We start from the raw sequence: 17,058 nt of genomic DNA on the forward strand, positions 1-17,058 counted from the left end.
GAACAAAACCTGCACATAATTTTAAAATATGAGAAAAGCCTCCAATTTTCCGAGTAGTAATTGTTCAATCAAAGGACGTTTGACATTGAGTCGGATGTCAATTGACCAATCACCCGCTTTGTTTCATGCTAGCTAGGCAGCGAGCACACTGGGATCATGGCTGCCTCCTAATAACATCACAACAATAGCAAGGTTTCGAAGGAATAAAGGTAATGCTAACCACTTGCTGATCATTTTGTTTTACAACTGATTTATCTTTGTAAAGTTATGATGTTGTGAACTGTGAAATAAAAACGATCAATAAAAATGTAGAGCGAGGGTTAGGATTAGGGTTAGGGACAGGGTTAGGACTAGGCATTTTCCTCTCAGTAGAAGAGGGTTAAGGTTAGGGCCACGGTCAAGGTTAGGGTTTGGGTCAGGGTCAGGGTTAGGGTTAGGCATTTTCCTCTCAGTGGAAGAGGGTTAGGGTTAGGACAGGGGTCGGCAACCTACAGCCCACGGGCCAGATCCTGCCCGTAATCCAAAAACATCCAGCCCGCAGGCGTATTTTTTTTTCTGAGGACTTCCGTGACAGAGCCAGCGCTATGGAGGTGCTGAAGGCGGCCATGGGCCAAGCTGAGCAGCAGGGCCGAAGAATAGGCAGTTTGTCGGGCTGATGTCCAGCCGGGTGGTGCAGTGAGGGGTTGGTCGGGCTGTTGGCTGGCCGGTGTTGCAGTGAGCGAGCGGGTGGACTGACAAAGTCGGCGCTATGGGGGTGCTGAAGGCAGCCCGGGTGGCGTGCAGGGCAGTGCTGCTCCCCACCATGTTGACATTCGGTGTAATCATGGCGTCCGGTGGGCTGGTGCTGATGATCCAGAAGGGCATGCTTGACCAGGTGGATGCGCTGAACAGCCACACGTATGGAGCCCACAACTGGTGCCAAAGTGGCTCCAGCTCCAGCCGTGGGCAGTTCTGGAAGGGGGGCGAGTTAGGGTTAGGCATTTTCCTCTCAGTGGAAGATGCCCTAGCCTTTCCACAGCCTGGTACTGCTCCAGTCCCACTATGGCCGTGACCCCTACTCTTCACACTGGCAGTCAGTGGGGTTCAGTAAACTGGGGAACGCACAGGATCTGCCCTCACCCATTAATTAGGTGGGTTCAGATGCCGGTGAAACTCGGTACCTCTGTGGCAGTCCCTTATTCAATGTTCCCATATACAGCTATATATTATTGAGCACAAGAGGGCGCTGTTACTTTTTATAATTAGCTTAATTAATTAGTGTGCAACTTTTTGCATTGACGAGTTATAAATTCCTTATCAATTATGTTTTATCTAAATCTGTGCCAAATTTCAAGTAGATACCAGACATAGATACCAGAAAGTTAAAATCTAGAGCCCTTTTGGCACCTCGGCCCACGGCCTATTGCTTGCAGCCAGTTATCTTATTCAGACCTTGCCACATTCTCCGTGTGTCTGAGTGGGACTCAGGTTTGTCCTGGTATTGTCTCTTGGATCCTTGATGGTTTTGTGGGCAGTGCAATTTGAGGGCGGAGTGGAAATGAGTGGAAATCAATTAAATTAATGAGTTCTGCATGGGTGCAGGAGGCAGCCTCGATGCACTTGTTTATGTAACATAGAAAGAGTTCAAGGATGATGCCAGTGTATGATTGAAAGTAGGACTGTTCGACATAACCAACAAAAAGACAGGCATACTGCACCCCATGTGAGTGCCATGGCGACAACATTAACTTGGAGAAATTGAGAGGAGTTAAAAGATGCTACCTGACCACTGACATAAGGGCCTGTCCCACTTAGGCGATTTTTTAGGCAACTACATGCAACTAGGCTGTCGCCACATGGTCGCCGGGGTGTCGCCTGTATGGTCGTGAGTAGTCTCCTCAGTCGCCCAAAGAGTCGTCTTTCTGGTCACTGCTGGATTTTCAAAATGTTCAAAAATTTTTGGCGACAGTCGGTGACGTGGGTTTGACGTCAGTGTGCGTCGCTTGACTTCTCTTGACGTAGGTGCTGTCGTAGGTTGCCGCCGGTGCTGATTTGGTGAATTCCATTGGCGGCTACCTACGTCAATTGGCGATAGGTACCGACATCAATAGAAGTGAGGTCAAGTGGTAAAATGACGTGAATTGTCTTCAGTTGTCGCCGACAGGGTCGGAGCTTGTCGCGGGTGGACGTAGGTTGACTTTGGTTGTCACCTGTGTCGTCATAGGTTGTCGTAGGTGTAGTCATAGGTGGATGTTCCAAGTCGCTTCAATTGTATCGCCGGTTGTCGGTAGCCGTTGTAGGTTGACGTCGACTAGGTAGCAATGTTACAAAATTTTGAGATTTTAAAAATCAAGTCTGCAATTTATCCCATCAGATAAAGCATAACAATAAGTTTAATTTGACACCAAATTCACTTTCATATCTCAAGTATTAAAAAAGTTATGGCCATTTTCATACTCGGAAATTAGCATCTTGTTCCCTATTGATTTTCAATGGACATTACAAAAAAGTTGTGATCTTGGATAGTCAAAAGCCCATTTCTTAAGGAAAGATTAACATTTTTAAATAGCCTAAGTGTCCAAAGATTATTCACAAATAATTCACAATATAACATGATTTTTATATCTAATTTACATTAATTTATAGGCCAAATGGAAGGAATTTAGTGGTCAATTGCTGTAAATAAATGCCCATTTAAATCGGCTTTCTAGTGGGTTCATGTGGAACGCGCTGGTTTAGAACGTTGACATCGCGCTGGATTAGTGCCCTCAAATGCCGAGAGAAAAATACTGCGGGATATAAAAAGCCCAAAATGAACTACTCGCTATAGATAACGTGATATATAGGGTTATATATATGCCCCATTTAATGTAAAAATAAGGTACATACCTTTAATAGTTTGCTTTATAAAACCCTGGGGCTGCGAGAGGTTGCGGAGTGAACGAGAGCTTTTAAAATTATTATATCTATTATTCGAGGCCTATAAAACTAATAATAGCTTTTGCGACCGGGTCTTGCAGCGATTCTCCGTTAATGATTTACTAGGCTGAACATCTGCGATTGGAACAGCCTAGTAAAAATCGCGTTTTAAACCCGCCCCCTCCAAACAGCGCCAAAATCACACACAAGGGGTGGGGCAGATGCTCAGCCACGATTCAGGTAGGTTTTGTAACATACCTAGACTAGGTGGTAGGTTGTTGTAGCTTGTCGTAGACATTATCGTAGGGCGATTTTTCGGCAATGCTATGACTATGACAGTCGCCGGCAGTCGCCTAAAAATCGCCTAAGTGGGACAGGCCCTTTACTCCAGCACTTTGTGTCTTTTTTTGTAAACCAGCATCTGCAGTTCCTTGTTTCTCCATGCCTTTTCTGTATTTTAGTTGTATTTCCTAATGACTAAAAAACTCATTGGAATTGCCACAAAATTAAGAAAAAGATATGTGGATGAGGCATATAGATGAGCAACGGTAGGATTTTCCCCTGACTCTTTTTGCAGCACTCTGTCACAGGGTCTCCTGCTGCTACTTGTTCGGACTGTGTGAAATGTGCAGGATGGGCTTGCCTCCCATGCAGCATCATGCTTACAAATCAGCTGCCAGAAGAGAAATACTATTATGCTAAAGGGCACAAAGTGCTGGAGTAACTCAGCAGGTCAGGCAGCACATCTGGAGAACATGGATTAGTCACGTTTTAGGTCGCGACCCTTCTTTAGTCTGAAGAAACGTCACCTATCCAGGTTCTCCAAAGATGCTGTCTGACCTGCTGAGTTACTCCAGCACTTGATTCTTTTGTCTTATTAAACAACAACTGCAGTTCTTTGTTTCTACATAATATTATCTATGCTGTTGCCTTATACCTTTTTTGTTTCTTTTCCAGAATCAATCTATAGGCGTGGGGCAAGAAGATGGCGGAAGCTCTACCGTGTGAATGGCCATCTATTCCAGGCCAAACGATTTAACAGAGTGAGTGAATGGAGTTGTTTCTTCGATTGTTTGTATGTTAACAGTTTTGCTTTCTCTAAACACCATGTGTATTCATAGTCTGCCTTAATGTAATGCACAAAAATAATCAGAATGTATATTGCGACGTCATAAGATTCTGGTTAAGCTGCATTCGGGGTATTAAGGGCCTGTCCCACTGTACGAGCTAATTCTCTCGAGTTTCCCCTGATTCGAACTCGGAGAATTACGGTAATAGCCGCTCGTAAGTACTCGGGGCTCTCGTGGACATTTTTCAACATGTTGAAAAATCTTCACGAGTCTTCACGAGCTTACAGCGTTTCCCGAGTACCTGCTGTTAGCGTTACGAGCCGTTAAGAGACGTCCCGAACTCCGAGGTACCCGCTACGTACATTCTACGTGCTTACCATGAGTTTGATTTTTTTTTTAAACTCGGGAGAGCTCTTGAATTACCTCGTACAGTGGGACAGGCCCTTAACAAACAGTTCTGATCACCCCATTACAGGAAGGCTGTTGAGACTTTGCAGAGGGTACAGAAGAGGTTTGCCAGAAAGCTGCCTGGATTAGAGAGTTTCAGCTCCAGGGAGAAGTTGGATAGACTTGGATTGTTTTCGCTAGAATGTCAGGTTGAGGAAAGACTTGCTCCGAAATTGTTTGTGTGAAGATCATGAGAGGCATAGATAGGGTAGATAGTCAGAACCATTTTCCCTGGGGCGATGGTGGAACCAAATACGATATAGTGTTTAAAGAGGCACATGGGAGTGGGATTTGGATCATGTACAGGCTGATGAGATCTGTTTAAATTGGCATCATGTTCGGCACAAATATTGTGGCCTGAAAGGCCAGTCCCTATGCTGCACTGTTCCATAGATAGACACAAAGTGTTGGAGTAAATCAGCAGCTCAGGCAGCATCTCTGGAGAAAAAGGATGGGTAAAGGTTTGGGTCAGGACCCTTCTTCAGACTGAAGGGTCCCGACCCGTAACTTCATCCATCCTAGTCCAGAGATGCTGCCTGACATGCGGTGTTGATCCATATTTGAGGATGTTATGAAGTTGCTTAATATTCTTTAAAATCTTTGCAGTTGCATGAGAATTCCAGATGCCTTTGTACCAAGTAAACAAATGTTTACTATCTTAGGTGAGCTGTTATAAATCTCCTGGAGGGATACTTTTTCTAGAGGTGAATGGAGAAGACAGCCAGCATGTGAAAAAATAGGTTGGGTCGAGATAGAACGAACTGGTTACATTTCTTGTCAGCGATTAACCCAATAATGTTGTGGCAGTGAACAGCAGTGTTTTTCAATGTCAAGAGTAGGTATGTAATCTTTCATGTTCGAGGTAGTCATTGCATAGAATATTGTGACCTGAATGTTACTTGCCACTTAATTGCCCACATCAGCCACTTGCCTATGCCTTGGTACATGTACAACTGGCTGCTTCATTTTATAAGAATGTTCTTGAGATTGCTCATTGATTGGAACATCAATCTATGAAAGTTACTTGTGCCTTATACTGCCATGCCTGGACCTTACCGTGGTTTATTTGCTTGCAACTTCATTTTCAGAGGAGTTGCCATGGAATTGAATGATGCACAATTATTAGAAAATATTGTCACTTCTGAGCTATGACGGAGAGAAAGTAATTTGCAAAGCATCTGAAGAAGTCTGGCCAAGGCTACAAACTTGAGGCTTAATTATAGTGATGACTCAGGTTGGACCATGTATCACAAAAATAGTAAGATTAAACGAGAACTTACCAGTTTGAAGTTTGATCTGTATTTTATGAGGAGTTACAATGAGGGATTACGTGAAGAGCCCGCTCAGCACGCATGCGTGGCATACTTCAAAGCAGCGGTGTGGAATCACAGATAGACACAGTTATTGAAGTAAACATAGTAAAGAAAAGGAGACATCAGTTTATCAGTTTGACCCATATTATTGAGGGTGGGAGTGGAGGGCACGTAATCCCTCATCGTAACTCCTCATAAAATACAGATAAAACTGGTAAGTTCTCGTTTAATCTTACTATTTTACTTCGGAGTCACGTGAGTGACTACGTGAAGACTTCAAAGCTCTGTGATTTCAAACCGTGTAACAGTTATTACTTCACTCACTGCCGAAGTCCTTGAGGGAGGAAGTGTGTTATCGTAATCAACCAATGAATCTGTTTGTAGAAAAACACAATGGTATTTTTTAACAATGACAACAAAGAAATTAAATTGCTCCCCTGGGCTTAAATTAAATATTTGCAGTCTGTAAAAAATAAATGAAGCAGGTTTTGCCAACGGCTTATTATAAAATTTCTGAACGGTCTTTCCCCCCGACCATCCTGCTGTAGCCAGGATGTGGTCTATAGGCACGTCCATTCTTTTAGCCGTCGACGTGGATGCTGCCCTGGTAGAGTGAGATTTGTACATGTTAGTGTTTATCCCAGCAGCTTTTAGCACCTGCTTGAGCTATCTCGCAATGGTCTTATGGTCAGCTCACCACCCGACCATAAGGTTTTTTATGACTGACCCACAAGGCTTTTCATCTCCCTCGACTATTTTTGGTTGTGTCTATGTAGGATAGTAGGTGGGTCATGGCACATAATCGTGGTTCTGGCAGATAAGCCCGGAATTCCACGACTGGATTAGGTATTCCTGGTCTGCTCTGTTTGATCATTTCCTGGATAACGACAGAGATCTGGTCTGGAGCTGTGAGCATGGTGTTCAGTCGCAATAGGTGTAGTGACTGGACCCTCTGTGCAGATACAAGTGCCATCAACATGAGTGTTTTGAGCATAGATTGTTCCAGGTTGAGGGATCTGGCTGGTGGCCATCCCCTGAGGTACGTCGGGACCACACTGACATCCCATGTATTGGGTGTACCTTGGTCTAGGGGGTTAGAGTTGTAAATACCCTTCATTAGTTTGACCACCAGCGGGTGGGACCCCATGGCCTGTTGTCCTGGAGCTGGTTTTAAATAGACAGACAGGGCATTTCTAGCTGTGTTGATGGCTCTGTAGATGAGTCCTTCATCGTGGTGAAGGTTCGCCAGGAATTCCAGTACGTTGGTAACTGTAGCGGGTTGAGTAGGTGGTCCCTGTATCCAAGCAGTACTTCTCCCATTTTTTGATGCTGGACAAGTGCTGTTTTTTAGTGGATGTTCGGAGGGATGCTGACATGGTGTCGCCGGTTTGTTCTGATAATCCCAGTCCCAGAAGTGGTTTGTGCAGAATCTGCAACCCAGGAGTTTGATTTTTTCATGGCACGGGTGGCTTGTGCCCGACACTGGGTGTTAATAACTCTGGGTCACTGGGGAATACCATCGGAGTTTCAACAACCATGTCATGGAGTATTGGGAACCAGGGCTGCGTAGTGTGTCAGTCTTCACATTGGAAGACACCAGCAACGTGCCTCAAATTCAAGAGATTCAGGGGGTGGAGTGTTAGTGGAGTGGCTATTACCAGGGAGAAGGTGCTTGGGAAGCTGAAAGGGCTGAAGGTGCATAAGTGAACTGGGCTGGATGGACTGCACCCTCGGGTTCTGAAAGGCATTGATAGTGATATTTCAGGAATCACTAGAGTCAGTAGTGGCCCCATGATGATCGGAACATTGGCAATTACCTAAGTAGTGGTTCCAGATGATCGGAACATTACCCTGCTGCACAAAAAGGGAACAGCACATTTGGCAAAGCAACTGTGTTCTCTGTTTTAGATGCCAAAAGTTCATTCTGGACAATTCCCGTTAGACCACAAATCGTCTGAACTAACCACTTTTGGCCCACGTTTTGGCCGCTACAAGTTTCTGCGAATGCCCTTTGGCACCAAACTCTGCTAGTGAAGTTTTCCAGTGCACGATGGAACAGCTGTTCGCAGGACACCCTTGTGCCATTATTGTCGATGACATAATCGTGCTGGCCGCATGTCAGAACACAAGTACATGTCAGAACACAATGCCAATTTAAAGAAAGTACTGGATCGTGCCAAGAACATCAACCTCAAGCTCAACCCCCTAAAGTGCAGATTCCGTGTCAGGGAAGTGAAGTATGTGGGACACGTTTTTACTAATGATGGACTCAAACCAGATCCTTCCAAGACCCATCAACGAACTACCAGTTCCCACAGACGTAACCAGCTTACCAAGATTCCTAGGTGAATTACCTGGGTAAGTCAGCACCACTGCGGCAGCTGATGCACAAAGATGCAACCTGGTCCTGGTACATACAACACCAGAGAGCATTCGATACCCTAAAACAGCAGTTGTCCTGTGCCCCGATGCTGGCTCACTTTGATGTAAAACTGCCAGTAACGCTAACCTGTGATACACCTTCAGAGCACCAGTGAAGGTGACAACAGATCCGTGGCATATGCCTCCCGTACGATGTCTGAGAGCGAGCAATGCTATGCTCAAATCGAAAATGAACTACTGGCAGAGGTTTTTGCCTGTGTAAAATTCAAAGACGTTATTTTTGGAAAGACTGTGACTGTTGAAACAGACTACCAGCCCCTGTTCAGCATTTTGAAAAAGGAAATCCATGCTGCTCCTGACCGGCTGCAGTGGATGATGATGCAGCTTCAAAGGTCTGATATCAAACTAGTTTACAAACCAGGCAAAGACATGCACCTAGCCGACACTCTATCCAGAGCCCCATGCAAGACCTGCGAGCAACAACTGTCTGACAACGACACCCACATTGTGATGATGGTGTCTAACGTTCCCACAGAATGCCTGGATGACTTGGCTGCCCAGACAGCAGCCGATGACTCCCTACAGTCCCTGTCCTCGATCATCCGGCATAGTTGGCCGGATAAATAGCACAAGGTACCTGTTGCCATTCGCCCATACTTCCCTGTCCGTGATGAGCTTGTGCTCCAGGACGGCATGACTTTTTAAGGGACACAAGCCGTCATTCCAACTGCTTTAAGAGACATATATTTCGACTCTGTGCACGGGGTACATTCCGGCATCGAGGCAACCAACCTTCGAGCCAAGAACATGTTTTTCTGGCCTGGAATGACTGAGCCTATACGGGAGAAGGTGGAAGCCTGCATGATCTGCAATAGCCTGGTGTCCCATCAACCCAGGCAGCCCACTTTTCCAGGATTATGTCCGTGCCCGGGTGGTACTGGAGAGCTGTCCACGGGCACCTTGGGAGATTTCCGGGACCGTTGGACACCGAGGGGGGTAGAGTGTACCCTGGACAAGGATTGTAATATAGTTGTTCAGTAGTTTACTTGGTATATTTGTTTTGTCTTGTACTATGGTGGTGGGTTCTGTTTTGTTTTATTGTGTTGTAAATACTATTATAATGTTTGAATAAATATTTTTAATTTAATTAAAAACATTTTTTTTTTTTAAATCTACCCAAGCAGCCGCTTCTCCCTCTCCCAGTCCCTGCCCTACCATGGTCCACACTGGCAACACACATTTTTGAATGGCGTGGTAAACAATACCTGGTTTCACTGGAGTTTAGAAGGATGATGGGGCTCTTATAGAAACATATAAAATTATAAAAGGACTGGATAAGCTAGATGCAGGAAAAATGTTCCCAATGTTGGGTGAGTCCAGAACCAGGGGCCACAGTCTTAGAATAAAGGGAAGGTCATTTATAACCATATAACAATTACAGCACGGAAAGAGGCCATCTCGGCCCTACAAGTCCGTGCCGAACAACTTTTTTCCCTTAGTCCCACCTGCCTGCACTCATACCATAACCATCCATTCCCTTCTCATCCATATGCCTATCCAATTTATTTTTAAATGATACCAATGAACCTGCCGACACCACTTCCACTGGAAGCTCATTCCACACCGCTACCACTCTCTGAGTAAAGAAGTTCCCCCTCATGTTACCCCTAAACTTCTGTCCCTTAATTCTGAAGTCATGTCCTCTTGTTTGAATCTTCCCTATTCTCAAAGGGAAAAGCTTGTCCACATCAACTCTGTCTATCCCTCTCATCATTTTAAAGACCTCTATCAAGTCACCCCTTAACCTTCTGCGCTCCAGAGAATAAAGACCTAACTTATTCAACCTATCTCTGTATTTAAGACTGAGGTGAGAAAAAACGTTTTCACCCCGAGAGTTGTGATTTTACGGAATTCCCTGCCACAGAGGGAAGTGGAGGCCAAGTCACTGGATGAATTTAAGAGAGAGTTAGATAGAGCTCTAGGGGCTAGTGGAGTCAAGGGATATGGGGAGAAGGCAGGCACGGGTTATTGATAGGGGACGATCAGATATGATCACAATGAACGGCGGTGCTGGCTCGAAGGGCCGAATGGCTTCCTCCTGCACCTATTTTCTTTGTTTGTATGGTTCTTGTTGACTCGTACTCGGGCTGGTTTGAGATCGATCTGCTTCCCAGCCCCACTTCAGCAGTGATGATTCAAAAACTAGCGCAACACTTTTCAATCGCGGGACGCCCATGAAACTCCTGCCAGACAACGGAAGCCAGTTCACCAGCCAGTACTTCAAGAATTTTGCCCAACGATGGGACTTTCGTCACATTGCCAGCAGTCCCGAATTCCCTCAATCGAACGGGCTGGCCGAGCGGGCAGTCCGGAGTGCCAAACAGGTGGTGGAAAGATCTCATTAGGCAAAATCTGATGTTTACCTGGACTTGCTCAACTCAAGAAACATTGCCCACGACCCAGTGCTGGGGTCTCCTGCCCAAAGCCTCATGTCAAGGCAGACCCGTACCACGCTGCCCGTACCCAAGCAACTACTACAGCCGCAGGTTCACAAGCCATCAATAATTCAAGCACAACATCAGCATCAGGAAGTCCAGGACAAGGGGTCACAGTTTAAGGATAGAGGGGAAATCCTTTAGGACCGAGATGAGAAAAACTTTTTTCACACAGAGAGTGGTGAATCTCTGGAACTCTCTGCTACAGAAGGTAGTTGAGGCCAGTTCATTGGCTATATTTAAGAGAGAGTTAGATGTGGTTCTTGTGGCTAAATGGATCAGGGGGTATGGAGAGAAGGCAGGCACAGGATACTGAGTTGGATGATCTGCCATGATCATATTGAATGGCGGTGCAGGCTCAAAGGGCCGAATGGCCTACTCCTGCACCTATTTTCTATGTTTCTATAAGCACGAGATCAAGAAACACTCGTACGACAAAACAAGCAGGCCACTCGAGCCGCTGGCAAGTTGTTCGACTTCAAACTGACAAGGGTCATGGACGCCTTGGTTTAATCAGCAGCTCTGCACCAGAACCACGTTCGTACATGATCGATTCAAATGAAGGGACTTACTGGCGAAATCGTCAACACCTTCTACTAGTGAAGGAACCGCAACCCATGATCCCGTATCCAGATGTTCCTGGACTGTGTCACCGCATGACCGATATTCTCTCCTCCCCGGCCCAGCGTCCGTTTGCGGAGTCTGTGCCCGGCATGTTTCCTGCCTTCTTGTCACCACGGTCGGTGTCCCGGTCTCCAGTCTCACCTCACACGCCAGTTAAATTTGAATAATTGTACTCACATATATATTCGTAGTTACATTATTTTCTTAAGAGGAGTGGTGTAGATATGCTCTACCTAATACTAACAGACATATGTTACGCGCCATTCGGATCTATAATCCAGTCCGGGTTTTTCCATACAGTCACCATATATTACTCATGCTTCCAGACACTAGCGGTTAGTCGGGATGTAGTCACAGTGGTGACAACATGCAGTGTAACTTTATTGTATGCTAATAAACTTGTCGGATCGTTACTTGGAGTATTTGTTAATAGCTCTACAAGGCAGAATAGTGGGAACTTTTGGCTGGTTAATATGGCCGATGATTGGTAAGATTTTAGAGTCTATTATAAAGGATGAGGATCCGGAGTGTTTAGAAGTTCACGATAAAATAGGACAAAGTCAGCATGGCTTTGGGAAGGGGAGGTCTTGCGTGACAAATTTGTTGGAATTGTTTGAAGAAGTAAATTGCAGGACAGACAAAGGAAAGTCAATAGATGTTGTTTACTTAGATTTTCAGAAAGCCTTTGATTAGGTGCCACGTGTGAGGCTGCTTAGGAAGATGAGAGCCCATGGTATCAAAGGGCAGATACTAGCATGGATAGCTGGTTGGCTGGATGGCAGAAGACAGAGTGGCAACAAAGGGGGCTTTTTCTGGTTGGCTGCCAGACTAGTGGAGTTCCGCAAGGGTCGATGCTTCACATTGTGTATTCATGATTTGGACGAAGGGATTGAAGGCTTTGTGGCAAAGTTTGCGGATGATACAAAAATAAGTGGAGGGGCAGGTAGTGTAGAGAAAGCAAGGACTCTGCAGAAGGACTTGGACAGGTTGGGAGAGTGGGCAGAGAAGTGACAGATGGAATGTAGTGTAGCAAAGTGTGGAGTCATGCATATTGGTAGTAGGAATAAAGGCATAGACTATTTTCTAAATGGTGTGAGAATCCAGACATCGGAGGTACAAAGGGTCATGGGAGTGCTGGCGCAGGATTTCTAAAAAAATTAATCTGCAAGTCGAATCAGAGGTAAAGAAAGCAAACTCAATGCTTGCATTTAATTAAAGACGGCTTGTAACAGGGATGTAATGTTACAATACAATACAATACGGGTTTATTCGTCACATTGCACATAAAGTGCAAGTGAAATGAATATGTCAGCAGCGATACAATGAGAAAGAACACATAATACACAATAAAAATTTAACACAAATGTTGAGGCTCTATATGGCACTGGTCAGGCCACATTTGGAATATTGTTAGCAATTTTGGGCACCATATCTGAGGAAGGGTGTGCTGGCTCTGGAGACGGTCCAGAGGAGATTAACAAGAATTATCCCAGGAATGAGTTGGTTAACCCATGATGAGCGTTTGTCGGCACTGAGCCTGTACACGTTAGAGTTTAAAATAATTAAACTCATTGAAACATACAGAATAGTGAAAGGCTTAGATAGAGGGGATGTGGAGGTAATGTTTCCACTAGTGGGATAGTCTAGGACTAGAGGTCATAGCCTCAGAATTAAAGGATGTTCTTTTAGGAAGGAGACAAAGATAAATTTATTTCGTCAGAAGGTGGTGAATCTGTGGAATTCTCTGCCACAGAAGGCTGTGGAGGCCAATTCATTGGATTTGTTTAAGGCAGAGATAGATAGATTCTTGATTAGTACAGGTATCAGAGGTTATGGGGAGAAGGCAGGAGAATGGGGTTAGGAGGGAGAGATAGATCAGCCATGATTGAATAGCAGAGTAGACTTCATGGGCCAAATGGCCTAATTCTACTCCTATTCCCTATAATCCTATGAATCTTATACATCGGTGACACCAAACGTAGACTGGGCGATCGTTTCGCTGAACACCTTCTCTCATTCCACAAGAAACCTATGTGATCTCCTGGTTGCTAAACACTTTAAATCTCCTTCCTATTCCCACACTGACCTTTCTGTCCTTGGTCTCTTCCATTGTCAGAGTGAGGCTAAGCACTAATTAGAGGAACAGCATCTCATATTTCGCTTGGGCAGCTTACAGCCCAATGGTATGAATATTGATTTCTCTATCTTCAAGTAACCCCAATATTCCCTCTCTCTCAATCCCTCCCCCACCCAAGTTACACCAGCTTCTCATTTTAACTCAAACTTGCTAACAATGTTCTATTTCCTTTATCATCGTTACATTTTTGCATATCTTTCATTCATTGTTCTATATCTCTCTACATCACGTGTCTCCACCCGAAACGTTACCCATTCCTTGTCTTCAGAGATGCTGCCTGTCCCGCCGAGTTACTCCAACTTTTTGTGTCCATCTATTACTTACCAGGATTTGTTGTGCCCCCTTTCCACCTTTCTTCCTCCCTACCTCCATCAGTCCGAAGATGGGCTCCAACCCGAAACATCAGCTATCCATGTTTTCCAGACATTCTGCCTGATCTACTAGTTACTCCAGCATTTTGTATCTTTTTAAAATATAAACCAGCATCTGCAGTTCCTTGTTTTAAACTATACAAATTCTGTGGCTATAAGAACAGGTCAGAAGTCAAGTATTTTGTGATTTCCCACCTAACAAGCAAAAGGTTCAAGTCAAGAAAGTGTGCAACACAGAATGGAGTTGCTCACACTGAATAAAATCCAGTAACAAAGCAGCAAACTTCATTGTTAATATTCTCACCACACTCGGCACTGGTGCATGGTATTGCAGTGTGTTCCACCTGCAAAGTGCACTGCATTTCCTCCTAAGTGTGTGTGATCAAAAATGACAGAGGGAGCAGGCGCATGCAAACACCACCAAATGAGGCTTTCCCTTCACGTCCTGTCTCGGAAATACAATTTAATTGCTTGGTCAAAATCCTGGAACACGCTACCTGACAGCATTGGAGTACATTGACCAACAAGACCACTGTGGTTGAAGGTGGTGGTTTCTCCAGCAATGTCATATTTTCAAGCTATTTACGGATTGTGATGTTGGGGAACGATGACGGGTTTGGGAGTGACCATGCCGACACTCACAGTAAGGTGAACATATGTGGTATGAAAGTCCAGGACCACGTGGGGACACTGTCCTTCATCATCACCACCACAACACTTTCTCGTCTTCTTCTCCCATCCTCTTCTCCCCTCTGGCCAGAATACCAGGGTTTTATACGCAGCGGCTGACTAGCTTCAAGTGGCCAGACCAATGTCGGTTAATTGGACCCAGTTGTTACCAATGATGCTGGGAAATTGACCCTCTCCTGGCCTGTCAGCGAGTTAAGGGGATTAGAGCAACATCCAAGAGAGAGAGGCTGTCACATCCAACCAGCGAGATGTCCAGTGAGGTAGATAGAGATAGTAGCACAGGACCGCGCTTTCATTGCTGACAGGATGATTCAGATGCCTGATAACAGCTGGGAAAAAACTGTCTCCGAATTTGGAGTTGTGTGTTTTCACATTTTCTGCCTCTTGCCTGATGGGACCGGTAGAAGAGCGACTGCCTTGGATGAGATTAGTTCTTTATTATGCTAATGACCTTGCCAAGGCAGTGTGAAGTGTAAAAGGGAGATTGGTTCATGTTATGGTCTGAGATGTATCCACAATTTTCTGCAATTTCTTGCGATCTTAGATGGAACTGTTCCCAAACCAAGCTGTGATGCATCCTGATGCTTTCTATGGTGCATCTAGAGATGTTGGTGAGAATTGTTGGGGACATGCCAAACTTCCTAAGCCTTCTATGGAAGTAGAGGCATTGTTGTGCTTTTTTAGCCATTGCTTCAATAAGTTGCTGGCAATATTTATTTCTAAGAATGTGAAGCTTGCAACCATCTCAACTTCAGCACCATTAATTCATACCAGGGTATGTGTACCACTTCCTGAAGTTGACCACTATCTTTGTGCTCCTGACATTGAGAGAAAGGTTGCCATTTTGACACCAGATTTTCAATTTTCTTCCTGTACCGTCTCATGAATATTTGATATCCAGCCCACTACGGTTGTATCATCTGCAAATTTGTAGATTGAGTGTTTAAGAAGGAACTGCAGATGCTGGAAAATCGAAGGTAGACAAACGTGCTGGAGAAATTCAGCAGGTGCAGCAGCATCTATGGAGCGAAGGAAATAGGCAACGTTTTGGGTCGAAACCCTTCTTCAGACTTTGTAGATTGAATTGGATTTATACTTGATTGCACAATTGTGGGTATATAAGGAGTAGAGAGGAGGTTCTTGCTGAGCACCAGTGTTGGGGATTATCGTAGAGGATGATTTGCCCCCTATCCTCACTGATTGTCGTCTGTTGATCAGGAAGTTGAGAATCCAGTTGCGGAGACAAGTGCTGACTCCAAGTTCCACAACCTTGTTGATGAGCTTGGATGGGATGATGATGATGTTAAAAAAAGCAGTGCTGTAATCTATGAACAGAAGTCTGACTTGGTGTCTCTTATCTAGGTATTCCATGGATGAGTGTAGGGACATGGAGATGGCATCAACCATGGACCTGTTGTGGCAGTAGGCAAACTGCAGTGGGTCAAGGCAGCTTTGTAGATGGATTTAATGCGTTCCGTATATGTCTCTCAAAACACTTCATGATGGTGGATGTCAAGGCCACTAGATAGTAGTCATTAAGGCATGAGATCTTGCTTTTCTTCAGCATTGGTATGATCGTGGTCTTCTTGAACCAGATGGGTACAACTCAGAGCTTCCGTGGACTTCGAAGAAACAGCCGCAAAGAGAAGCAGGAAAAAGCACTGATTGGCTCCAGCCTGTGGGGAAGAGAGTTAGAAGTGAGTGAGAGGGGGAAAACAGTTTAAAAAGAGTGGCAAAACACAGACAGACTTAACTCAGAGCTTCCGTGGATTTTGAAGAAACAGCAGCAAAGAGAAGCAGGAAAAAGCACTGATTGGCTCTAGCCCGTGTAGGAGGAGAGTTAGAAGTGAGTCAGAGGGGGAAAACAGTTTAAAACTGAGGAATTTGTTTTTTAAATTAGGCGATTTATTAGCCAATGTAAGCAAGATGGCACTTAGGGAGCGGCCTTGTGAGGGAAGTGCCTTGTGAGTAAAGTGTGAGTCTTTGGCTCAAGAGTCTTCGGTGAGGAAAGGAGGCTACGGATAAAGCTCGAGAGGACGGAACGCGGTGAACATATGTCGGGGCAGATGAGACAGTGTGAGGCTTGTAGGATGCGGGAGCCCAGAGACACAGATGGAGCCTCTGGCTGCTCCAACTGTTGCAAGTGCGTCCAGCTTCAGCTCCTAAAGGACCGTGGTGGGGCACTGGAAAGCAGCTGGATGACCTCAGGGCCATCCGGGAAAACGAGAGTTTCCTGGACAGGACCTACAGTGAGGTAATCACGCCGAGGATACGGGAAGAATCAAAGTGTGTGACGGAGAGAAAGGGTGGAAATCGTGGAGTGCAAAAGACCCAGGTGGCTGTGCCTGATTAACACAGGTACGCCCTCTCGGGAACTGTCCGGGGAGACCATGTTTCCAGTCCGAGCGGCGGACATGTCGGTGGTTCCAATCCTGGAGATGGGACTCGACCGGCGAGACCGACATCGGGCAGAGCCCTAGTGGTGGGTGACTGTGGCGGCAGAGGAGATGCGAGGATGGTCTGTTGCCTCCCTGGTGCTAGCGTTCAGGATGTCACGAGCCAAATTCAGAACATCCTCGAGAGAGAAGGTGAACAGCCGTAGGCACAAACGACATCGGGAAGAAAAGGAAT

The 17,058-nt window shown here is 45.3% G+C and overlaps 1 protein-coding gene across 6 annotated transcripts in view; it reads left to right on the top strand.

Annotated features, from left to right (window-relative positions):
* Positions 1-17,058, top strand: part of LOC129711774 (protein kinase C zeta type) — a 458,626-nt gene that overhangs the window by 248,929 nt on the left and 192,639 nt on the right. For all 6 annotated transcript variants that reach the window (XM_055659716.1, XM_055659717.1, XM_055659714.1 and 3 more), the window contains one exon: positions 3,856-3,941. In XM_055659716.1, the coding sequence (XP_055515691.1) occupies positions 3,856-3,941 (86 nt within the window). The remainder of the gene's footprint in view (positions 1-3,855; positions 3,942-17,058) is intronic.

This window comes from Leucoraja erinacea, chromosome 30, assembly GCF_028641065.1.
Source record: "Leucoraja erinacea ecotype New England chromosome 30, Leri_hhj_1, whole genome shotgun sequence".
Lineage (NCBI taxonomy): Eukaryota > Metazoa > Chordata > Chondrichthyes > Rajiformes > Rajidae > Leucoraja > Leucoraja erinaceus.